This window comes from Ostrea edulis, chromosome 5 (genome assembly GCF_947568905.1).
Source record: "Ostrea edulis chromosome 5, xbOstEdul1.1, whole genome shotgun sequence".
Classification (NCBI taxonomy): Eukaryota; Metazoa; Mollusca; class Bivalvia; order Ostreida; family Ostreidae; genus Ostrea; species Ostrea edulis.
In genome coordinates this window covers 88,555,840-88,583,322 of record NC_079168.1, presented here as the reverse complement: position 1 = coordinate 88,583,322, position 27,483 = coordinate 88,555,840, and the positions used below count along the sequence as shown (strand labels likewise).

The 27,483-nt window shown below is 36.1% G+C and overlaps 1 protein-coding gene across 4 annotated transcripts; it reads left to right on the top strand.

Moving 5' to 3' along the window:
- The first annotated feature begins 412 nt into the window (after positions 1–412).
- On the top strand, positions 413–27,238 carry LOC125650553 (uncharacterized). Of its 4 annotated transcripts, XM_048878926.2 has the most exons (13): positions 413–790; positions 3,872–3,950; positions 9,804–10,699; positions 14,460–14,560; positions 14,784–14,900; positions 15,225–15,375; positions 16,387–16,587; positions 16,809–16,925; positions 18,406–18,501; positions 18,601–18,730; positions 21,691–21,863; positions 22,561–22,641; positions 22,839–27,238. In XM_048878926.2, the coding sequence occupies exons 1-13, from the start codon at positions 716–718 to the stop codon at positions 26,064–26,066; spliced, it is 5,445 nt and encodes a 1,814-aa protein (XP_048734883.2). In that variant the 5' UTR covers positions 413–715; the 3' UTR covers positions 26,067–27,238. The 4 variants fall into 4 exon arrangements, with proteins under 4 accessions (XP_048734883.2, XP_048734887.2, XP_048734882.2 ...); XM_048878930.2 differs by lacking the exons at positions 413–790; positions 3,872–3,950 and adding an exon at positions 4,997–5,108; XM_048878925.2 differs by lacking the exons at positions 413–790; positions 3,872–3,950 and adding an exon at positions 6,628–7,256.
- The last annotated feature ends 245 nt before the right edge of the window (positions 27,239–27,483 follow it).

Genomic DNA, 27,483 nt, shown 5'->3' with positions numbered 1-27,483 from the left:
TCTGTGAATAATGTTACAAATAGGTGTTATTTACCTTACATGTCCAGTTATCGGTGTGGATAATGAGATCAACCTGTCTAGGTATCCGTTGGGGAAATGTGGAATTCCTGTGAGTTAATGCATTTTTAATTGCAAATTAGCGAGTGCTTAAGAAATTGTCTTGTCCCATATCAGTTTGTGTTCTATTTTCTACGAATTTTTGTAGAGTTGAGACTTCAGGTATATATTTACCAGGAAATAGATTCCTAGGTTACTCTTTATTATAAAACAATATACGTGATGTGTCAGTAGCTTACTATGTCCGATGGACGAGGGGCTCTTGTCATCCAGACCACTGGAATGTGTGACAGATGACGTCCTTTTTGTAGGAGTGAGAACTTGGGAAAAGTATACTTCACTTTTAGACATATAATCGGAGTATGGATAAATTAGGTGACAATATGATTCATTAGCTGTGCATATTGAAAAAATGCATATGGATGGGAAAACAAGGATTTTAACCCTCAAGTTCTTAAATGCTACACTTGGGACGGATGTGTACTTTTATATTGTGCACATTTTGATATGAAATGATTGGATAATGATACATCGTTGTGGGATGTACTTTGTTATTTTTGAATGGCGCGTCAATCTGAGTTTTGTTTAAAGCAGATGATTAATGAAAATTTGCTGAATACAACTGAATACTGTATGGAAATGGACAAATGAAACTAAAATGGATAGTGATCTACGGAAAAACCGACGGCCAGCAATCCGAAGAAAAGGATTTGTGTGGACAAACAAGTCTGCGGTAAGGTCCAGTGTTAGGTTGTCATCTTTGTACATCTTTTCTGAGGGCTGATGTCAACTGCCACCTCTTTGTCCTAAACTCTCCAAGATAAGCTCATCTCTTTCTCCTCAACCTTTTTGATTGCTGTTTGCTGCATAGTTTTCGTCCATTCCTACAAAGTGCATGGTCTTAAGCTTTGCTATTAATTTCTCACTTTTTACATCTTTCTGAGATAGTGGATTTTTCAATATTATTCAATAGTACACATCAAAATGGACTTTACAAGAAGAAATTGTTTAAACAAAGCTTTAAAAAATCATTGTTTAAATCAATTAGACAATATACTGGTTTCGAGATACATCGGTGTTATTTCCCTTTAGAGAACTCTTGTATATAGTAAAGCACGAAGTAATTTGTTTACTTGTGGGAGTGGGACAAATATAAGTAAATGTGCTTAATAAGTTTCTCATATGCAATTTCATCACCCAAATTTGACTGATACACAAACTAAGTAAGTGGAAAGCATTCAGGGAGTAATTAAATACATGGGATTCTTATTTTATCATGTTATTTCATTGGCCGTACGTATTGTAACAGGAAGGGGGAAAATGCAACCAACCAGACCGGGATTTGAACCCAGGGCCATGAATCTCTAGTCAGGTGCTCTACCAACTGAAAAATCTGAACACCGCATTCCTCCCTCCTTAAATGTCTTCACACTTGAAGACATCAACCCAGGATCTCTTTTCCCCTGGCAGTCATTTTCACCTGTCAGTTCCAGGGGCTGGTCTACAGCACCAAATGTAACAGGAAGGGAGAAAATGCAACGGACCAGACTGGAATTCAAACCCGAACCCCCTGAATCTCTGACCAGACATCTCAGTTGGTAGAGCACCTGACTAGATATTCAGTGGGTCCGCACGCGGGTTCAAATTCCAGTTTGGTCTATTGCATTTTCTCCCTTCCTGTTCCAGTATCATATCCAGGATATTACTTGCAAATATGACATTGTTTTTATGTTTTCACTTTAGTAAAACATTTCTTTCAATAGTATTTTGTATTTCCTACATTTGCATTTTTAAAGAGAAGCCGCTCTGAATACATTTTCTCGTCTTCCTCACTGACCATAGGTCCACTTTGTCTGGAAAAGAGTACCAATTCATTTCCTGGAGACCTTAATGTTAACCTATGGCCCTCTCACTAATTAACTAGATTAATTTTAGACAAATGACCACCAACATTCCAAAGTTCATTCCAAGTGCTAATAAATTATATACCCGGTCCTGTTGCTTTTACAGGTCATATTTGTACTTTTTTACAACACATAGCAATCTGCAGTAAATTACACCCTTCATTTCAAACACATGCACCCCTACCATGGTAATTTTCTTCATCATTTCTCAATTTTATGTGATAATTTTTCATCTTAACAATTAAATTGAATTTCTATAATATTTATTTCAATTCCAAAAAATTTCACTCTTGATATTAGCCAATCACACAACACCTAGACATTTAAACCTCTGCTTAATCTTGGGGTAAACTGCATCTGGGTTACGCATCCGAGGGTCTTGTACTCTAATTCCTGTCCCACATAGGCATTCAAAGTTCCAATAAATGCACCTCCTACACAAAAGAGTTCTTATCTCAAAGCTGGTGTATTGATACTTGTCTGAGATAATTAATCTTCAAATACTCATAAACCTACTGAACTTGTGGTTCCCATAGTTCAGGGACCAGTTGCACAAAAGTTAACTTCAGGTTAACACTATGTAAATGTGAAGTTAACTAACCTTTGTGCAACTGGGTCCAGGTGGTTACATAACTCTATTAGTGGTCAATAAATGTATGCACTGAGAAGCATTTGTACCTTCTGCATGATAGATAACTGCATGTGCTTTGTGTCTCACAGCACAGAAGAGCTCAACAAAGGAAACTAATTGTCAGGCAATTCATAAACAATATACTCTAATTTCATTTTTCATATTCAAAGACATTAACTTGCTAAAATTTCCATTAGTTTGATGCACTGCATCTCGGACAAGTCCACCGATAAATGAAATATAAATGTACCTCTTTCTCTTGTAAAGGATTTGAATTTTCAGATCTGAGTACAGAGACAGGTAATGCTGATTACTTAAGATAGCTCACTACACTAAAGCTTATACTCTGTATGACACCACGTTACAAGATGGCGATTTAAATGTTTTGTGACATTATTTGTATCGATCCACTTGTTTGTCTATCATCGTAGCTCAGTGGTTAAAGTGTAACGTGTAGCGGTCACCCAGCCAAGTGCTGATCACGCTCGCCGTTGCTTAACTTGCGTGATCAAGAGAGAGGCTCTACCACATCACTAGAAAAGCTAGCTCTCTAGCGAGGCAGTATAAGTTCCCTCTTATACTGTCCGCTACACTTCCCCCCAATCGGGGAAGCTTCGTCCCGAAGCTTAGCGCGAGTCCTCTCTGAGTGTTTGGCACCTGCTCAGTAATGGCACCCGCCGTTCCCGACGACAACCACCGTCGTCCCCGGACGAATCCACGTCCGTATCCAGAGCTCCGAAGAGACTCTACCTGAAGCAGGTCTCCCGCCAAACACCAGAGTCACTACGATGCCACCAATTTGTAACGTGTAGCGGTCACCCAGCCAAGTGCTGATCACGCTCGCTGTTGCTTAACTTGCGTGATCAAGAGAGAGGCTCTACCACATCACTAGAAAAGCTAGCTCTCTAGCGAGGCAGTATAAGTTCCCTCTTATACTGTCCGCTACAAAAGCATTGGGCTGATGAACTGCAAATCTCAAGTTCAAATCCCCCAGAGTCTTTTGTTCATATGTGTTGAAATGATTTTTTTTTTTGGTGCAACTGGCCCCTGAACTATGGGAACCACAAGTTTAGTACGTTTATGAATATTTGAAAATTAATTATATCAGACAAGTATCAATACACCAGTTTTTATTCAAATTTGTATATTTTTGGGCATATATACTTATTATATATCATCATATCTTTTATAATTAAATCAATTTGTACCGATTTGAGAAACTATTTCAGGGTGTTGTGAGCCACCTTAAGAGTGACCTTTTGAGGTTTTTCTTTTCCAGACCTTATCAGCAGACGGAGGTACTGATTGTCACTGGTACAGCGATGAAGAGCTGTCTCCAACGAGAGCCATCTTCAGGTGTATGTGTTTTATCCAAGATTGGGTATTGTCATGAAAATGCTGGATAAAAAAATGTAGAGTCTTTCTGATTATAATCATAAAAATACCCAATGGATCAGACAGTCCAATCTGTTGTATAGATTAATCACACTTAGTATAATCATGAAAATGCCCAACAAGTTGTATCGGATGAGTCCATATGTCTGATTCATGTAGATTCTCTCTGAGTTTAATTATGAAAATGTCTGACAAATCAGACAGTCCAATCTTCCTGATTCATGATTCTCTCTGACAGGTATTTATACCTGTTATCGTGAATCTGTACAGCAAAAAATCTTCATTGAAGATATATGCATTCTTGGATGTTTCTCTTGTATTTAATAGGAATTTTTACCTGATTGAACTGAAGATAAAACAAGCACGTAACTGTCCAGCACTGAATTTTAGTCTGCATTCATGGTGCAAAAATGAAAAGAAACGACACAACGTTCGCGTAATCTCACATATATATATGTCATTTATGCTCAGTATTTGCACTTCAAATACTTCCTTAAATAACGTTAGGGATTAAGTCACTGGAGCGTGAATGGACAATGCTCGTGATTGACAGGGACTACATGCCAACTTGTGCAGTGCCTGGTCTCGAGTCCTGGATTAGTGGACTTTTGGTATAAGTTATTGAGATTTTAAAGGATTAAGGGAAGTCAGCCAACTCTCATTACATTTGTTGTAATCAGGTAATTTTTCATTTGAATTTACTTACAAGTGAACACCTATTGAGTTGTCAGTCTAATCTGTTTTTCCAGGTGTAGTGTCGTGTACATGCACTACAGAGCTAATGTCTGTAATAAACAGGAGTAATTGCCCTTGTTGACACAATGTGCTTTAAGCTTCCTGAGTGTACATAAACACCTGTGTATTAAGTTGCAGTGGGACACTGATTGTTATGCATTGACAGAGACCAGCTAGGTGTCATTACAAAGTATACACAGGTAATGTTGTAATCAGACAAATTTATTAAGCCTCAGGGCTTCAGACTTGTCAATAGAAACTAAATGGTACTTATTCACCAATGAAATAACCCAGACCTTGGGGGTCTAATGGTCTATGGAGTCACTAAGGACCTTGGTAGAACAATTCCAAGCCACCAGTAAAACTTATTTTCTAAAGTATATATGGTCAGTATTACTGTGTGTGGTGAGATTTGACATGAAAGTTACTTTCGTTATAGATAGATTTCATAATAGTTTGTCATTCCTGGGAAGTCCACCAGACAGGTAAACAAGTTCATTTTTTTTTCAGTGGTACGTTCTTTGACTGGGTTTTCTCATGCCTGGATGCTTTATTTGTCTTTGTAGACCACGATTTGAAGTAAGAAAGTGACTGTGTACATGACATGTATTTCAAGGTAGAATCTGTTGTCAGAAGTTTATCTTCCAACAGCTTGTGCTGAGTTATGATTCACGCTGTGGAATGTTTAACCTTATCACGACTCCCCCCTTGATTTAATAATAGCCGATTTTTAATTTCATCGCTGGAAAATTGAGCATAATGTTATGTCATACACAATGTGTGTTCAAAGTCTGACTGTGGTTCCGTTGTTGTTGAAATCGGGAATGTTACTGAAACACCTGACAAAAAATATATCTGACTGCAAATGTGTAGTCTCTTTAAAGACAAATGAGAAAAATGCAGCTCCCTTCTCCATATTAATGTGCTGGCCACATGGCATGAGTAGCCTTCAATGCTTTTATAATGATACAAAATGATGTCAGAAGTTTTTTGTACTCCGGAATCATTGGAAACTATTTGGCACCTGCTGCAGTAAAACAGGCTCCATTATTCAAGCTTGACTGAGTTCAAAGGGACCACACCTTTATGATCCACCCCCACCCCTGGAGAAAACTGGAGATCACCATTAGACTGTGACTGATAGAGTGCCCCTGTCTGAGGAAATACTTAGACTCCCTTGTGACATACAATGAACAGGAACCGCAGTGCTTGCCACATAATCATATACAGTTATAGCACATCTGGGCTATAAATTGCACATCTCTGCAGGCTACCAATCACTTCCAACACAAGCTGTTTTTTCTTACCTGCTATAAACCATATTTCTCTGTCTGAAATTGTGCCTCTGGGATTTCACTTTGATTTTCTCTTAGCAAAAGAAGGCAGTGTTGGTCTTTAAAAAAAATAAGTTTTTGTTTCCATTTTGGTTTTATGTCAGGTATATATATATCATATATATGTAATATATAATGTCATAACATGTCAGATATATTACAATGCAAGTCATGAATATAAATCTGTGTTTTAGATTTCTTTTTTAAAAATTGAGAAAATTCATTGTGAAAATTAACATTTATAATGATTAATTAATTATGGTGAGCTGTGTCAACTGCTTCTTTATTCTTTAACATCAAGACTTATTTTTGTGTATGTGTATTTGGTGTTAAGGTACACAGCATTCATGACCAATTCAAGGTTATAAATAGACTGCAAATCCAAATGCACCCAACATTCAGTTCAAAATAAAGGTAGGAGGAATTATACTCTTGAGGGCTAGTCAGACAGCACTCCATGATATTTGCAGAAGAGGTGTCGTGTGTTAATACAAAGGTTACCTGGGGTCAGCATTTGCAAATTTCCCAAATACATAATATATATTACTATCTGTTGTGCTTTATCTTTAAAATCTGGCACACTTCTGACCGAACTGGTGTTATCTCAAACAGTCTATAAAAAACGGTCTTTCATTGTGTAGGGACTCTATATCAGGTGGGAAATTAATCATTGAGTGTTGAATCACCAGACACGTTTCTCTGTGGTAAAGTGAAAATAGTCTCTGCAGTGCCGTCTTACCTGGATAATTGTATCTGTGACACAGAGTGGAAGCGGGAGGAGCGAGATCAGCCGGGGAGGCAGTATTACATTGACAGGAATACCGCACCATCATTACGGGAAATGTGATCAGATTCTAAACACTTGTCAAGAGTGTGGTTTTACAGGGAGTTTTTTCTCTCTCTCATATTTTGTTGGAAATTTTTAATGCAAAATGAGTGGCAGACGGAGAAAGGCAAGGAAGTTCACAGTGTTAAGAGGTTTGATTGATGTCTGAACAAAAGAGACAATGAACTACTGCTCCAGGGTGCAGGTAGGGAGACAGGGATTATTAGTGGAGAGTCAGGGATCTTCAAAGGGGAAAAAACCCAGTGTCATCACCATGAAGGGAGGGAACTGCTCTTCATCAAATGCTAATATGACAAATTGTGCAGGGCAGTCGAAGTTGATACGGAATTCTCTTCACTGGGAGGAATTTTTTGGTAACCAAAATTTTTTCTTGCTATAACCAGGTATTTAGAATTTTGCAGAATTCTCCAATTCTTGATAATGATCTTTCTTGGTATACATACTGATTATTTGTGTTTGATCTTTACTGATGAAAACCTTAATGCAGTGATCATTGAGGATTATGTTTATGTTTAAAGTGATATTGACTGTCTCATTTCACGAGGAAAGGTTTTTATATTATGACTGGGATGGAAAATTAACTGTGATAGAAAACTATCAGATTTAAAACTTATGATGTAAAACTTCATACTAAAATGTACACCTGTGTTTATCAGATGATTAACAGAGCAAATTTAAAAAAAAAAAAAAATTATCTTCATATCAGGTACTCAACACATATTTTTGACTGTGTAAATATACCTCTGAGGCCATGGAATGTGAACTACTGCGTTATAAATGCACAGTATGGCGGTATCATTAAGTCAGAAAGCCACACACATGTATTATGGCTGTCAACTAATGGCTATAAACCATGCTGAGTACCCATCCCCACTCAAAGGACATAAATTGTTGAAATACCCGGAAAAATGTCTCCGGACTTTGTAGAATCCCTCCAGACTGCTTAATGAAGTTCGTTTATTTCAAATCTTTTTATTGGATAAAGGAGACAGAATTGTCAACTTGTGTATTCATTTACCTGAGGGAAGGGGGGATTCATTGCTGTTTTTTCACACCAGGACCTGTTAAACTAATTTATTATGGTAGAACTTTATGACATCTGAGATTGGCGGCCTGTGTCAAATTTCTGCTAGGGCTGACCCATTTAATATTCATGAATTAAGATTAGATATGAAATATTTGAATGGTGGAAAACACAGAAGAAAAATTCAGTGGGGATTATAAACTTCTTGTTTGTTATGGAAGGTCAGTGTGCTTATCACATAGTTCAATTAGTCAGATCAACTGTATGTTAGCTAACTTGAAAATGTTTCAGCTGTTATAAAGAGGGTAGTGTTTCAGAGAAATGAAGGAAGAACTACGTTTTTCTGTCAGTGAACCTATTTAAAGGAATGACACAGTTGTGTGTTTAGAACATAAACAGTTTATCTAGAAAGTGGATCATTAGGTGAGTCCTGATTCACAAATATTTACTTCATGTTTTTCTAACTTTAAAGATTTGAAACAGATTTTTGAAAATTGTAGCTCAGTCGTATAAATGGAAAACAAATTTAACTCCCCCCCCCCCCCCCAAATAGTAGTTTTATTCTAATAAAATACCCCCCCCCCCCCCAAATAGTAGTTTTATTCTAATAAAATATATAAGAGTGAATTAGCCTTCGAATTCCTCTGTGATCTGGCCATAATGACTGAGTTGACGTAGCTTATGGTTTAAATATTTTGTATTCTGAGTAGATGCAGACCTTTAGATGATTGTAATGGAAGACCCGTGCAGGCCAGTATAGTCTATACACCCTAGGAGCTACATAACTATTTAACTTGCACAAGTTTGGATAGGGGTCATCTGCCCGATGTTCCTAAGTGCTTTCAGTTTATTTATAAATCATTGAGATACATCTTGGTTGGGGCCCTCCTTGTTGATGAGGAGAGTAAACATGGACAGAATGGATAGAGCACAAATGTTACCTATTATTTATCGAAGGATCTTACTTGTACCACCCTGAATTTAACGGAGGAATCTGTGCGTCAGATTGCATTCCTGGGAATCGGAATGCTTTGTCATGTATGTCAATTTAGAAATGATCCACATTGAAATAACAAGTAAAATCATACATTGAGTGCTTTAATTATATTCAAAATACAACTGTATGTGTGCATTCATATTTTAGTGTATTTTTACTGTGGTCACTGGTGGATTATGAATTGGTACCATTGGTATTGTGGTATTTAATCATTCAAGTATATTTTTTTAGTGTATATTTGATAAATAAGCCTTAAATATGACTGTCTAAAATTTATAAAAAGTGCACATACAGAGATTTTAGAGTTACTGATTTCTCTAACAAAGGAAATCACACGAGTCGTATAATGATAAACAACATATAGACTGCATAATGAGGCTTAAATTTTAATGTAATGTTAATTTAATATCTGAATGCAGGCTTGGTTTGTACATTAGAATATTTGGAGGACCTTGAAGACCTGCAATTTATCACCATGGTGTTATTTGGTCATAATACATGAATTTTTGTTATGAAAAAGTATACCTATTAAAACATGAGGCAGAGAAGTGAAGGATGTGTAAGAAATTGGAACATGATGTATAAAGATGTGCATCTTGTCGTTGTGCACAGATGCTAGGTATAGACAGCTGATGTAGTGAATGGAAGCCGGATTTCAGGAAAGCGCAGTTGTGGCTGCTGCTAATGTGATAAATGATCATACTGAACATGACTTTCTGGCTTCAATGGACAGAGTTTGTTTAACTCTGTCAGATCATGACAATAATTATCTGTAGAAAACATCCACCTAACAGTTGCTTAAATCAATGACATCTGTCGTTTGTTCTCTCAGTAACTGCTTGGCTGTTATTGTCTTAATGGTGTTATCATTTTTTGCAGGTTCATCCTTGGATTTAGCTCCATCCTTGCTCTCCATCTATGACAGCTTGGCCTCAGAAAACAATCTGAATTCTGTAGATGGAATCCAATCAGAAGATCACAATGGATCACATGGTAGAATTTTATCACACAAGGAACACCCTATTGCAGTCCAGGTGATATCAAATGAATGTGACACACCTGACTCAGACTCCATTATGGAGCCCGAAGGTCAGGGTAAAATATCACTACCTGAAAGGAGTGACCTTGACCCAAGTGAATGTAAGAAAAGACCTTTGAGTGTTGGGTCAGGGTCATCTTCCTCATCCTCTGTCTCACATCATGTAATTAAAAAACCAAACCTAACTTCAACAGACAGCAACCCATCAAAACTGGAGCATATTTTGTACATAGATGATGAAAATGTGGACCAATCCTTAAGCGAAGAAAAATCTGGTGCAGGTGTGCCTGGTATTTCAGTGACCGATGTGTCATCAAGCGAAGCCTTGGAGGAGGGACTAAATACTTGTGAATTTGTGATATCTCCAAACCAGTCTCATGGAGTGTTTATTGACCAAGGAAAAGAACCAAAGTCTACAAACAGTACTCCACATCAAGATACAAAGGCTGCCCCCGATACCCTGTGTTTGGAAAACTCATCCCCTGTCTCAGTCTCCCAGAATTCCATAGTGCTTCCTTCCTGTCACAGTTCCTCAAGTCCTGTCTCTTCCGAGTGTTTGTCCATTGTCTCAGTAGACACTAGATCCCCCATGTCCACAACCTCACAGACCACGCCAACAAACCAGCCCAAACCACCAGATTCACCCACCAAATATGTCACCAGGGTCCAGAGGGTCATCGCTGAAATAGTGGACACAGAGAGAACATATGTCTCCAGTCTAAACGAGATTATACAGGTTTGTGAATATTCATGTTAGTAAGGTCCATGCAGTTTTAGAATATGATCACAGTGTGTGTATAGATTGTTTATTGATGGCGGGATCTTTTGAGAATGAGGAAAGACCAAGGAATTTCAGACTTACAGATATTTTCATCTCTTCCTGGCCATCATGCTTATATAGAAAAGCAAGGCTGTTTGAGGTGTAATTGAATTATGATGGACCCTTGACTTTTTCTTTTGCTAATCAATATAAAGTTATGTAGTACTAACCCATCATATGAAAAAATTTCAGATTGATGGTGAGGGAGGGAGGGGGTGGCTAAATACACTTTGGGGCATTTTTTGTGTGTGAATTTTAGACAGTTTCTGAGAAGTGATGTGGAGTCTCTCCCCCTACTTGTGGTTGTCAGTTCGAGTTTTGTGCAAATCATTTTCAAATATGGACATTAACTAATGTCATGGGTACTTGCTCTTTTGTTTAGGTTGACATCTCTTCAAATATCAACTGGAGCATGGCAATCAATAATCTTGCAAGTAGATCAAAACATGAAGCCGCATTATAGACATTGAACACTGTTTATCATGATACTTACAGATACTTACAGATACTTCCAGGGGATTAGCTAACAATCAATTATACATGAGGGTCACAGATTTGTTTACTTTTAATTATACAAGATAAACAGTAGGATGTTGTACTTTATTGTAACAGGTGTAGTCATTTTCTATACATATATATTGCATTCACGGTTACATTGGATGTAGTGATTTTGTACATTGAACTCAAGGTCACATACTGTTACAAGGACACCAGAGGGCATCCTAAATGTAAATGGTTGTTCTGGTTTTGATATGTACTAAAAGTCTAAAACTGAAATTATTTTAAAAACTTTTTATATGATGTCATGTAGAATACACATTGAGAATTTTGTCTCCCCTCTTTCAGGGGGAGACATATTGTTTTTGTACTTTCTGTCCGTCCGTCTGTCTGTCACAAAATCTTGTGAACGCTTCTCCTCCTATATGGCTTATCGGATAACTTAAAACTTTGTACAATGCTTCATTGTCATTTGTAAATGTGCATATTGTTGGGAAAGGAGGATTCAATTATTTTTCTAAAAGCTATAGTGGATCTAATGAGGGGTGGAGAATGTAAAATAACTTGTGAATACTTCTCCTCCTATGTGGCTTATCTGAAAAATTTGAAACTTTGTACAATGCTTCATTGTCATTTGTAGATGTGCATATTGGTGGGACAGGAGGATCCAATTATTTTCCTAAAAGTTATAGTGGATCTAAAAGGGGTGGAGGATGTTAAAATAGCTTGTGAACACTTCTTCTCCTATATGGCTTATCCAATAGACTTGAAATTTTGTACAATACTTCAATGCCATTTGCAGATGTGCATATTGCAGGGACAGGAGGATCCATTTAGTGGATCTGAGGGGTGGAGGGTGTAAAATAGGGCTGAAATGGTTCATTCAATCGATACTGTTCAATATAAATGCTCGATTCAATGTTCGATTCAATGCCTTGATTTTCAGTTCTATACATTTATTACAAACGGGTTCAGTAGAATACATCAGGCTCGGCCTGTACATATTATTTTTACTTGCATAAGGGACAAATTAGTGTCAAATAATATTCAAACTGTTGTTTGCCTTGAGGTTGATGAAAATAATAGTAAAACTTTATCAGTTTAAACTACAGCGAACAAACATCTTACAGTTTGGCAGTTTGGAAACATTTTGCTTTTAAAATTATGAATGTTAATTTTGGTAATTAAAATTTTTCTTCAATGTTATTATTGGTTTCTTCTGTAAATTGTATCGTATTGAAAGTATTGAATCGGGGCATAAGTATTGCAATATGTATCGTATCGTGAAGGGGGCATATAGTTTCAGCCCTAGTGTAAGATAGTTTGTGAGCTTATCAGAGTTCATAATGTCTATGTTCCTGCCCTTGCTTTCCCCTCCATACCCTGCAGAACCTTAAGGGGAGGAGGTTTCATTTGGAGCACTTTCAGTTTGGGGAGACAGAGGAGACATTTGTTTTTCTTAAAAACAATCTCTAGCTTCTTACTATCATGTAGAATTAAACTGAGGGATTCTTGCTTGATTTGATGGAGAATTACACTGAGGAATTTTGCACATACCAAAAAAGTATGGTATAAGTTGACTATGCCCTAGTGGCCTAGTCTTTATTTAATGTTCTCATGTTTTTGTCATCATTCAAGGTCAAGTCATTCAGATAAGGGTAAAAAAGGCAAATTTGATTTGAGTGATTGCTCCTCTCTGTAGGAATGTGAAGTATTATACAGGGGGACCCACGTTCTGAATTCATTCATAGTCACACACAGATATCTAGGTAGACTGTAATTTAGGAATGTGACCCGTAGTAACCGAGCAGGTGGAGGGAGATTTCAGTTTTCCAACATGGGTATATCAAATGTGCCAACATCATAAATAAGCAGCAAAAGTGCAGAAGATACACGATCTGTCATTTGAAGCGTACAAAAACAGAAAACGATACAAATTTTCTATAGACAATATGATAGGCTGGACTTTTCCCCATACTATATATATCAATCTAATCTGAAATTTCAAGATGCACTTTTTGGGCTCTTAAAATGTAATGCACATTGCACTTTTAGATGAAACATGAACGCTTCTGGGTTTATTTTGTCACTTTCCTGAAAATTCAGACTTCCTGCACAATGACAAGTATAGGTATTATGTCACAACAATATCAAGATGGACCCAGATTTACAATTCCTCAGATTAACATCAGAGTTTTTAAGGTGAATCATTTTCCTGTGATTGTTAAACAGGTGAATAGTAACTGTTGCTCTGACTGTTTTTAGGTGTGAATGGTGCTCGAGGTGTGACGTAAAAACGGATAAAAAAAGAATTATTATTGTCTATGACAGTTTATGAAAATGCAAACACACCCACATGTTTACGATGTGGTGGTATTTAAATAAAGGTTTGAAGGCTTATAATGATGGCCTAGTCCCTTACAATCAAGTGCATCTCATTTTGTACGCAACCACAATTTTAACACAACTTCTGATTTACATATATGATGAATATAATTACCTTCAGACATTGGAGTGAATTAGGAAAATTACAAAAAGGTTAAAATGTCCATTGAAAATAAGAAAATAGGTGTAGTAGCAGGGCACGTTTATATGGTGTTTAGACCACAAGAGAGAGTAACAGAATTATTGAGATTTTTCTCGATATAAGCATGAAAAATTATGATTGGTGTACGAATGTTTTGATGAGTGAATGGGCCTGCTGAGGTTCAGGGGATATTCCACTTGTTTTTAATAACATGGTATTTCATGAAATACATGTTTATGAAATATTCATTCAGCGCATTTCCCCCAGGCAACTGTCATAACATTATAGTGTATCATTGCCATCTAATAGTTTTGGCCGAATTCCATTTTGATGTAATTGGCAAAATGCACGATAAATTCCATATACGGATATTTAACGTACATGTTGTTTGAAGTAAACACATAATTCAGTTTATAGATTTATACTGCATTTTAATATTCACATTTTATTGCTCTCAGTATTGATTCAGAGATACTGATAAATACTCCTTTATCATTACGTACAGTCCAGCACATAGATCTAAGTTGTTGTTTGGGGGGGGGGGGTATTTATTTTAATTTATTTTGATAAGTGACTAGTGTTTTGCTGACTATGATTTTTCTTTTATTTGTCCATAAAAAAATTGATGATTTTTTCCTCATTGCATTTTAGGGTTACATGAAATACTTGAAGCTTTCAACTCACCTGCACCTTTCATCAAAGGACAAAGATCGACTGTTTGGAAATTTATTACAGATCTACGAATTCAGTAGGTAAGACACTTACAACGATGGAAACAGACAAACTTTTGCCTGAAGACAGATTACATCCATGATGAGCAGGTTTCAGATTTATCAGTTTTACTACAGAAGAGTAATTTAATTAAGACTTCATTTTGTGGTCGAGTAAGTTTTGCAAATTTAATTTAGGCAATTTCTAGTGGAGTTGGATGGGTGCTCATTTTATGGTCGAGTAAGTTTTGCAAATTTAATTCAGGAAATTTTTGGTGGATTTGGAGGGATGTGAAGACAATGCAGCACAGATTGCTGAGTGCTTCGTGAGGAACAATGAAGGCTTTTCTGTGTATACAGAGTACTGCACAAATTACCCCAGGTACTACAGAAACACTCCAATCATTTACAAATTATGACAATTTATTACATTCATATGCCAATGTGAAGCAATTTTATTTAAAAGGACAATTTTTTTCTTTTTTTGTTGTCAGTTTGACATACATTACAGGATTTTTAAACTGCTTTTTGTGGCTTAACTCTAACATTGAGAAAAGAAAACACATCATATCTTTCATAGACCCGGGCTTAAGATCACTCCTTTGTATACCTTTTTCACAAAAACTATGTTAATACTGAAACTATATATTTCCCCCACTCTCTCCAAAGTACACATAGACACTTTACATGGTTGTGATTTTTGCAGTGCTGTGGAAATTCTTACCCGTGTAATGAAGGATGGGGACTTGTCGGAGATTTTCAAGACCCTTCAATTACATCTACAGCACAACCTCCCACTGGGGGCCTATCTGCTGAAACCTGTCCAGAGAATACTGAAATACCATCTACTGCTGCACGTTAGTGTCCGGGCATTAAGTGTCTGTCACCTGTGTGTTGTATCACAATGATCCACGTTAAATTGCATGTTGTTAAAACTTTATGTATTAAGTGTCAGTTTATAAACAAGTGAAAGTATTAATTCAGTCCCTAAAGGAGTGTAGAAATCTCCTCCCATCAAATGAATGGAATGCATATCTTCTCTTTTAAAAGTACAAACTACAACTGGTTTTTTTTTTTTAATGTCTACAGTTTGCATATTTATTTTCTTCTGTGAAGCTTTTTTTTGTGTGTTGTAAATCTGGTTAAAGTTCTAATATAGACAAAAGTTGATTCATTCATTATGAAAATCCGAAAGAGGATACTTATAGAATTACCGTGTGTCGTATTTTACAAAAGACAGGGCTGAGATTGGGATTAGGCAGTGCACACTGAACATTTGACCATTTGTAAGTCAGTCACCCAGGACAATAGGAATTATCTGAAATAGTGAATGAGGTCCTGGGACTCAATCAGTTCATTCATTTAAAAGCCCCGAGTTTGTGCGGTCAATGGCCCACATATCTAGTATTACTTTACAAAAAGAACCTTGATTAAGAGGATTTACATACAACAAAGTGAACAGTCATTGCATCAAAGGGTTAAGCAGTTGACTTTTTTTTTGCTAGTAATTGATTACAAAGCAAGACTTGAATTCGTTTGCTCTGTGATGATCACTGAGAGCGTGTTTGAGTTGATGATCATCTTGAAATGCTTTTAAGGTCTCCTACCCTTGATTGATCTTGTAATGATTCATTTCGTTACCTCTCTGTGCAGTTTTCCTTGCTAGGACTGGCCATGAATATCATGAATGTGTTTTTTGCACCATTGTATTTTATTGAAGAAATCTTCCTACATATACATGTATTCAAGGTCAAAATTTGCAAATGTAAAAATTACATGTGATAATAGCAGATGTACTTTAAGAACTGAATATGAAATTTTATAAGGTGTATAACAAAATGTTTTATGATGACCTGTAAATTTTGTAGAACATCTTGAAGAATTATGACAAAGCTGAGGGTGGCTATGAAATGGTGGGCCAGGCTCTGGAACAAATGACAGGGCGTGCCCAGCACATCAATGAAATGAAACGTAAGCATGAGCATGCCGTGCGGGTCCAGGAAATTCAGAGCACGCTTGAGGAGTACGAAGGAGAGGACCTCACTACCGTGGGGGAACTTGTCTTGGAGGTGAGTTATCTCCCTTAGCCTTGGTTTTTGTTAAAGTAATAAGGGGAGGACCAATGATAAGGACAGGAACTCATAACCTAGGGGGAACTTGCCCTAAAAGTGGGTTATCTCCCTTAGCCTTGGCATTTTGGTAATGATAATTACGGTATAAGGAAAGGACTTCATAACCCTGTTGAGTTATCTGCCTTTCAACCGAATAACTGTTTCCTTATTTTCTTTAGGGAGCTTTCCATGTGTATGGCGCCAAAACATCTAGACAAGTGTTTTTGTTTGAGAAGGGAGTTGTTATTGCCAAGAGGAAGGAGGATGCAATGCTCAGCTGCAAAATTTTCATTTTGGTATTTGTTCTCTGTCATTTTTCATGTATTGTTTTCTATATTATATATAATTCTAGGGAATGACCATCTATAAAAATAATGGAAGGGTGCATGGAGTGTTCTGTGAATCTGTCCTTGTATCAACAACCCAGAAATTTATTCCCTATATTTGTATTTTGTACATTCTTTTTGTAAATATACACTGTCTTTTATTCACTGTCTTTTGACGGGAAGTATCATGTTACGGCATTGTCTGTCTGTCCGTCCGTAAAGCTAAATGTGCAGGTCATAACTTCTAATATATACCTGAGAGGAATATATAGTAATGTTTTATGCAAATATACCTTATGGAAAGTCGATTTGTCATGACTTTAGTCCATATTCGAGGTCACTATGAACTTGACCAGTTTCATTTGTGTGGCTCATTACCATTCTTACATGCTTTGTTGCAGTAAGTTTATACTTGGTGCAAATGTTCCTTGTGAGAAGGTGATTTGTTATTAAATTGACCAAAAGTCATATGTCCAGGGTCAAGGTCACAAGTGACTTAAAAGTCTCTGCAAGTAGGGCAACTTAAGGTATTCAATGTGTAATGACCATATTTCATATCTAATAAATGGATGGTGGAATTTTTGTAATCATGGTATCATTTTGAAGGGTTCATCAAATAAAAATAATCCACCGTAGGAATTTTCAAAATTTTGTTTACTGCTTGATTTATTTCACCTAGGATTTAACATTGAAGTATATGGGAAAAGCATGTTTTATTACAATATTTTAAAAAGAAATTATATTTTCACACAAATCTCTTGGTAGAAAGTTACAAACACTTTCTCTTAGTGAAAATATGAAATAAAATTAATCATTGACCACACACATTTTTAGAAAATTAGATTTTTCTTGATTTTACAAAGGGCAGATAACTCTTCCAAAAAGTCTTAAGTGCAAAAAGGTCAGCTTCTAATCATTTACCAGTCATGTGAATTTCATCTGCTTCACTTTCATCATTATTTAACAATAAACATTTATGTTGATCTAAATCCTTCAAAACTGTTCATTATCCTTTCATTATACATGGAATACCTTAAGTAAGTAATTAATACTGCCGAATATGGAAAGAGAACAAAACCCTATACTACTAGATACATAATGACAGGGGTATTTTGTAGCATTTACAGTACTCTTAAATAGCACAGGATAATGGGAAATATAGATATCAAGAAATCATATTCTCACAGCATATACATGGGTAATAAGAAGTCTCATGGTTCACATATAAGGAATGAGTTGAACTGCAAAGTATGTTACTGGCCAATAAATAACTTGATAGATATACTTTTAATTATATTTTCAGAATGAATTTCAAACAAGAATGTCAAAAGTTTATAACATCTCATAGTTTTAGCAAGTTACATGTGTGTTATTGAAAAATAAGTATGTTGTATGTTGCTCAGCCAATGAAATTGCTTGTTACAAATGAAATCAAATTTACTTATCACAGTGCTCCAACCTGATGTTAGTGGAAAGTGTCCCAAAGGAGCCCCTCAGTTTTCAGGTGATCCCCTTTGATAACCCCAGGGGGCAGCACACCTTGCAAGTAAGTTTAACTTGTATTTTTAAAATTTATTCTGAGATTTGATATGTTAATTATGAATATACTGATATGGTATTTAACTTAAGCATAATGTACCTTTAGGCTAGAAATCTGGACCAAAAACGTAAATGGTGTCAAGAAATCAAGCGCTTGATTCTGGAGAGTTACAAGGAAAAAATTCCAGAAAAGGTCAAAGGCCTTGTGATGCAGCTCGGCAAAAGTAAACAAGAAGGTAGTCACAACTTATCATTAAATCACTGACATTCAGACAGAATTTAACTTCACTTGTAAAATGCAATTTGATTGGTTCATTTGACTTTATTAACAGTTTTGATATCATATAAAGTATAAACTGTGTAGACATTAGCTTGCAACATACAACACCATGGAGATGAAGTTACAATATGTTTGGCTTGGACTTGGTTTCCATTGTGTTGCTACAGCAACATTGCTCTTCATAATAAAATTCTAATTTTCTTTATAATTATACCACACAAATGAGATTTCAGAGGGAATTGGGTATAATTTGCTTTTATACTGTCAGTCCATCCACTGCAGTGTGTGAAACTAACTTTAAAGTCTTATAGACTTTCGGTCCATAGTCATTTTATTTCCTGTAGACCACAATAAATTCCTATAGACTGAAATTTATCATACAATATTCATTGTTATTTAAAAATAAATAATAAACACAAATTTGGTTTGGTAATTTGTTCATAGTTTAATTATATTCTTTTCAATTTCATGCACATCAAGCTTTTCAATTAGAATTTCGTTTTCTTTTTCATTTTGTTCAAGCTCAGTTTCACTACCCGATTCTTCATCTATATAAGTCACATTTACTACATTTCATTTTCTCATGATTTTCTGCGACTTTAGCCTTGCTGGAACTTGTTGTACTGACCGCTTTCCGTTTGATTCAAGTGCGTGCACCTTCCACATATTTTTATAATAAAATAATATATTTAAAACCGTTCAGAAAGGACATTCAAAATTTGCACAAAAATGGCATACCGGTACTTTGAAGTAAATATCAAATTCCCCCCCCCCCCCTTTTGAAAATGGAATAATCTGATTCGAATGATATGTAATTACATTGTGGAACATTTTATTACAGCTAAGGGGTGAGCAGAAACATCAGCACTCTACATATAAACTTGTTCAACTTCTCATATATATGTTATTTTGTCTGGAGATTTTCTGAAGCTATTCATTTAGTTTTACCAAAGTTTTCTGGAAATGCTGTTACAGTATGATATGTAAATGTTGTTACAGTATGATATGTAAATGCTGTTGCAGTGAGTATATGTAAATGCTGTTACAGTATGATATGTAAATGCTGTTACAGTATGATATGTAAATGCTGTTGCAGTGAGTATATGTAAATGCTGTTACAGTATGATATGTAAATGCTGTTACAGTATGATATGTAAATGCTGTTGCAGTGAGTATATGTAAATGCTGTTACAGTATATGTAAATGCTGTTACAGTATGATATGTAAATGCTGTTACAGTATGATATGTAAATGCTGTTGCAGTGAGTATATGTAAATGCTGTTACAGTATATGTAAATGCTGTTACAGTATGATATGTAAATGCTGTTACAGTATGATATGTAAATGCTGTTGCAGTGAGTATATGTAAATGCTGTTACAGTATGATATGTAAATGCTGTTATAGTATATGTAAATGCTGTTACAGTATGATATGTAAATGCTGTTACAGTATGATATGTAAATGCTGTTACAGTATGATATGTAAATGCTGTTACAGTATGATATGTAAATGCTGTTGCAGTGAGTATATGTAAATGCTGTTATAGTATATGTAAATGCTGTTACAGTATGATATGTAAATGATGTTGCAGTATGATATGTAAATGCTGTTACGGTATGATATGTAAATGCTGTTACAGTATGATATGTAAATGCTGTTACAATATGATATGTAAATGCTGTTACAGTATGATATGTAAATGCTGTTATAGTATGATATGTAAATGCTGTTGCAGTGAGTATATGTAAATGCTGTTACAGTATGATATGTAAATGCTGTTGTTACAGTATGATATGTAAATGCTGTTACAGTATGATATGTAAATGCTGTTACAGTATGATATGTAAATGCTGTTGCAGTGAGTATATGTAAATGCTGTTGCAGTGAGTATATGTAAATGCTGTTACAGTATGATATGTAAATGCTGTTACAGTATGATATGTAAATGCTGTTATAGTATGATATGTAAATGCTGTTACAGTATATGTAAATGCTGTTACAGTATGATATGTAAATGCTGTTACAGTATGATATGTAAATGCTGTTACAGTATGATATGTAAATGCTGTTGCAGTATGATATGTAAACATGTGTATATACCTGGTGTTGTCAGATTGACTCATTCAAATATTTGAGAAAGTTGTGGATGTTTGTAGTTATTTTCCATATTTCTGCACATTCTGCCAGCATTCTTTGGGGGGAGGGGTGTCTTAGATTTACCATGTCTGTGTCGTTTCATCCATCCATTTGTTATTGGGACAATTATTTGGTTTCACCAAGTTAAGTGTTGTCAAGTTAGTCACCAAACAGCTATAGTATATTGCTTGGATTGACATTTCTCAAACCATAAATATTGATAAAAATCTAGGTCAAAGAATTTAGTGCAGCCTGTAATATGCAATCAGATGAAACATGAATAGTGTTTAAATTCACGTCTGTATGGTCTTAAGCTTTATGATATTTCCCCAAGATGGATGAGCCTTAGTTACAAAGAAAATTAGACTAATTAGGGTCAAGTTCATCAAATTTACATCAAATACATTTGAACTATAAGGAATGAAATAATAATTAATTTGCTATTTGGGACAGTGTATGCTTTATAAACTGTGAATCACATTATTGAGATGCATGTAACTAAACTGATTGAATTCTTCACTTTTCAATCATTTAACAATTGAAAGTGTGTTTGTATCTGGAGGAAATATTCCTTCATCAAGCTTTTTCTTTGAATTTCATGCAGGCCTAGTTTTCTGACTATAAGACTTGATGCTTTGCATGTTTGAACTAAAAAAAAAATCTCAGTTAGAACAAAATAGTATTAATTTCCTCTCAGCCTTTAATACTGAGGAAAAAGTGAAGTTTCCAAATACACCTGTGTATGACCTTTACAAATTGTCCTTGTTGTTTACCACAGAGAATGTAGATTCTGGGACGCCTAAGAAATTCCACCATCAAAATGCACCCGAGTACCTGGAGAGGAGACAGAGGATGAGGAGGAAGTCGGGGGGAAATATTCTATCGGACATTCTGAAACCCCAGAGGGGCAGGAAGAACCAAAAACGCAATGAATCAGAGAGCCCCAGGACTGTGAGTACTTCTTTTAAGGGTACTGGATACACCAAAAATGGGAGAAAAAGTTTAGACCATACAGTTTTATATTTAATGATAAATCTTTGTTTTCCTGTTGGCTATCCTTATTGATGCTACTGCTGAACAGTTAAATAAACAAATATGGGAATAGATGTTTGCAAAGGGGGATAACTCTAAAATAAGACTCAATTTAATGGTCAATAATTCTATCTTCTCTGGATACCGTGTGCATGATATGAAACAAGTATATGTTGTTGATGGTCCTTCAGAAATTCTTTATATGAAACAGTTTACAACATATCTATAACAAAATAAAATATTCTAGAGTTTTTCATCGGAATTCAATTTATTAGAAGAAAAGACTTTATATTAAGAGTGCAAAAAAAAACTGACTTTATAGGAAAAATATATTGGAATCTGTACAAGCTTGTTTATCAATATGAAACTCTGCACTGAATCCAGTGGATAAATTCGTATGATGCATTTTTTTTAATGGAAATAACTGTGTGATAGATGTCAAATGAACATGGTAATAAAAAAATTCATCTATTTGGTATCAGTACATGTATATATGGATTTTCACTTTTAAATACAATTCAATTTCTGTGCAAACATGAAAATGAAATTACGTATTTCCATGGTTGGACACCATTTCTGCAGATGAATATAAGCAGCATGTCTTGTTTAATTACAGTCTCCCACTGAGAGAAGAAAATTTACCCCATCATCATCTGGGACCAAGCAACAGGGATCCGAAAATAATGAGAATACTAAGGTATAATTGGATCTAAGATGTTTTAATTTAATTGTTATGGGATGAAAATGTTGATGTAATGAAATAATTTTGAGCACATGAAACAAAGTGTGAAAGAAATCTAAGAGTGTCTTGCGTAATGACAAATATAATTTTATGTTGTGTCATGTTCGTCATATCTACTCGAGTTTATAGTTTTCTTTTTTAATTCTTTTTAGATATATGGCAGTAAAAACAGTACAGGAACTTCCTCAAGTAAGACACCATTAAAACGTGAATATTCCTCTCCGGTGAGTCGAAGTACCAGTTTTCGAACTGCTATTAGGAAACAACCTCTTGCTTCCGTAGATTATGGAGATGAGAAACCGAGTGAAAGCAACAGTAGTACAACAGAAGTCTCTTCCACACGGAGAACCAAGAGCTTCCGCTTGGCAACACGATTAAATCCTCTTCTTACAAACGTTTTAGCAAACCTCTCCTCCTCCTCACTGCCAGACTGCCCCGCAGTGCAAAACAACGAGGAGTGCCCTTCTTCTCCTCTTGACGGAGTGTTTACCTCAGACAATGCAACTTTTGACCAAAGATACCGCAGCATGCCAGTGTTGACTAAACCACTATCACCCTTCACTAACGGTTCAGCCACCAGGTCCAGTGATAAGCAATCCACAAGGAGATCGAGTAGCAATAGTTTCAACCTTGGAAATCCGTCCAGGAAAATCATCGATGTCAAGCAATATTTCTCTAGAAATAAAGGAAATTTGGAGGATTCCCAGAATTTGAAACAGGAAAGTAAATCAGTCACTGCATTTCATGACTCATTCTTGAAAAAATCAGCAGAAAACTCACCGGAGAGATCACCCAAGATTTACCCCAGAGCAATATCGCTGACTAAACCCCTGTCAGTAAGTAGTGTGTTGCAGTCTCAACAAAAATCATTCATTCCTTCAGAGAAGGAAAATGAAGATCCGTGGGTTGTGAATCCAAAAGCTTCTACTGAGGATATACTTAACACGTCAAGTACTTCCGGCGTGGGACAGTACCGACTCAAACGGTCACCAGCTAAAAAGAAATCTCACCAGAGGTCACGCTCTGTTGACTTTGAGGCAGATGAGAATACGCAGAACTTTGATTGGATAGTTTACGCTAACAGAAATTCACTGCCACTATCTGGACTGTCAAAGGGAGGCGTTTCTCATTTGGACACTACTATTAAATCAAGCAGTGAGGATCTTACATCCCATAATCGATCAAAATCATTTGATGACTCGCTCAGTGTTCCTGATCCGGTGTTAACACAAAATGCTACTGACCCTATCTTACAATCCATATTCACTGTACCAGACAAAAAAAGTTTTCTTCGAAATGTCAATCAATCGCAATCAAATTCTCAAGGATCTCAGAAGTTTCAGAGAAGTTTCTCTTCCACAATTCCTGCGCGAGAAGCGGATCACCAGTCTCCTGTAACTGCTCATTCACAAGAAAGTCCTTTCCCTCTATCATATATTTATGGTGCTTATACAACTTCTGGTACTGATACGGTCAGTTCTTGCGGCGACTCGTTCAAAAGCAAGTACTTCACTTCACCGAGTTACTGTGCTCAAACTCAAAATACTTTTCACAATACGCCATTAGAGGAAGATGCTTCCTTTTTGTCTTCACTACCTGTGATAGTGAGAAAAGTGGAACCACCATCCCACACAAGAATTTCACGATCTTATTCCACACCCTGTGCTCATGTGGAAAGAGTCAAAGGAGCACGACCCCAGTCTTTCAATATAAACTTAAATGATCATGAGAAACTTGTTGCAGAGATGGAAGACTACATGAAAAGGTCCGACTCCAACATTACACTCAGTTCACAGCAAAAGTTTCCTGTGCCAAACTCAGAGGATAGCAGCAAATCATCAAATCGATTTTCATATGCATCCACCATTTCTGGATCATCTTTTGAAAGTTCAGAAAGTCTGACCGACAACCAAAGTTCTGATAGCATTGTTGATTCTTGGAAACATAAAGCCCATGTGACAGAAAATCTAAACCGCCGGTCTGGTTCCTATGATAATACAGTGCCTGAAGTTACTAATGCTTCCAGTAAGGACACAAAGTCCAGTATTTGGTCATTAAATACTTGGTTTAACAGCCCAAAAAAGGAACCACCCCCAGATCTTCAGTCAGTTTTACATTCAGGAGACCTGGGAAGTGCTTCTATTGGATCAAGAATGGCTCATCAAGAACCATTGTATGCAGAATTTCCGAAGCTTTCAAAGGCATCTCCCGAGTCTCGGAGCTTTAGTAATGTGTCCGTGTCAGTGAGAGCTGAAACTTTACAAGATGAACCGGTGAATTTAAAGCAGTGCGATTCAGCATATTCCATTCAGAGTGAGGTAGACGAGGCTGGCAGTAGGGATCAGTCAAAAGGACCAAATATTTCTCGGGCAGACAGTTTTTATGAGAAAAGGTTCTCCATGGCCTTTAATGACACAGAGGTGTTTCGTGATTCGGCCGTTTTCTGTGATATAGACTCAACAGAATTGTCTCCAGAAATTAAGTACGAAAAGGAATCTCCCATAAGGAGTCCAGTTGACCAGAAATTTGAAAGAGAAGGGCGTAAAAAGAGACTGCCAGTCAAACAGTTTGTGAAAGAAATTGAAGAACAACATAGGTCTAAATCAACAGAAACTACAAAAGTTCGACATCGAGAACCGGGGGCAATTATAAGGCAAAGAATGGAAAGCCTGGAGAAGCAGACTAGTAGGAGTCAGAGCTGTACCAGATCAAACAGTCCTGAGAGGGAACTACGACGAAGCTCGACCCCAGGTCGCAGTGTCTCTAGTAGTCCCAGTCGAGATTTTCGAAGAAGCTCCACCCCAGCGCGCAGTATTACAGCAAGTCCCATCATGGAGAATGAAATAAAAAGAAAATCCTTAAGCAATTGGTCATCAGTATCATATGGTTCTGACCAGACTGAAAACACAGTATTGGACAGGAAAACTTCTGCTAAAACATTAAATTCTAAGCAATCTCCAATGAGACAGCCTTTCAGAACACGTTCCATAAGTCAAGACAGAAGAAGTTCTCAAAGCATCTCCTTTCCATTATCCAGTGAACACTCGCTTCAAGAAAACACTTCCCCTCATTACACAGGACGTTCATTTAGGTCACGCTTTCTGAGTGAAGACTGTAAAACCTCGATGCGTTTTAGTCTCCCACGATCCAGTGTCAATGCTAGTCTAGAGAATATTTCATCGGAGAGGTTTTACCATCGTGAGAGGTCAGCACCACCATTCAGTGACCACTGGTCAAGTCGAGAAACAGGTGGCATGAAGCACTCTGTGTCTCTAGGTAGACTAGACCGACTAAGCACCGACATAGATAATCTAGTAATCATGAAGGGCTGGGTACGACAACTCATAGAAAAATTTCAACCGAAATTAGACGATGTGTAAAATGATGATCTTTTGTGACCTTCACTGTTTGTTCGGCTGTCTTCAGTTTTCTTGTTTATGTGTACTTGTGTATATATATTCTTTGTTTGGTATACATATGGTTAATATGTTTTGTATTTTATATATTTTTTAAATGAAATTTGATAATTATTTTTGTCTTATGGTTGTGATAGAGATGCCAAGATTTTAATTTATAACTAGATAGGCACACATTTTCCAGTAATACTGATAGGTGTCATTGAAATAAGCAATGTTAGCATCTTCCCCAGTAATGAGATCTTGTATTATCATTTATGAATTATCTTTGGACCAGTGCAAATTTGGTAGCTGTGGTACTTCAACTAAATTTTATTCCAAGATAGAAGTTATTACCATATACAAAGTTATTTTTGTTCCCATCTTACATTTTTCCTCCTCATCTTATGTCTAAATTTTTTTAAAAAAGTGGTGAATTTAAAGATGGATGAAATTGTTTATTGATGCATCTGGGCAAAAATGTCACCACCAAATTGGTCGTTCACTTGAAATTAACATGCTGTGCACGTATTTTGTTAAATTTAAGACCAGACCTTGAGGAATGATAATGTACATTGAAGGTCAATAAGTTTTAACCTATCAGAGATTGCATATTTGAATGTACATGTATTTCCCCAGACAAATTACAGTGAAACCTCTCTAATCCACATGCACGGTGAGACAAGTTTTGTCGAAACAATGAAAGTATTAGATTGAGAATGAAAATAAGGGTCGGAATGCCCAGTTCAACGGATTGCACAGGTGTCGGATGAGGCAGTTTTCGGATTACACAGATGTCGGATTAGGCAGTTTTCACTGTACATCCACTGGGAAGCATATTACATCAAATAATTTTTTCATGATATATATGTACAAGTCATTATCACATAAACATAATTATATGTTGTCTGGCACCTTGGTTATATATTGGACATCCTGTTCCTGAAACACTATTACCAGCATGTGACCACCGGATGGGTGTATTCCACAACGATATTTTGAACTATGCAATTTTTGTACAGTTATTTTAAATGTTTTATTGTTTTTAATTTTATAGCAGTTCTTCCATGCAGAAGTATAATATATATGTTTTGTATAAATAACATTGAGCACTTTTGTATGTAAGCATTGATCAAATTAAAGATTTTTAACTATAATATTGACAAATTTTCATAGTTCATTAATTGTAGGTTAAGCTATCTGTGGTATCAGTACATATATAAATCTTTTATTTACAGGAAGTCCTAGTCCCAGTATATTATATCTGGTTTAACGAGCAATAATGCATCAGTTTTAATAGAGTTCAAATAACTGAACAAAAGGATTGAATTGTAATGCATATAATTCAGTTATACTGATTAATATGAATTCTTTAATCCCCCTATGATATGAATCTGATACT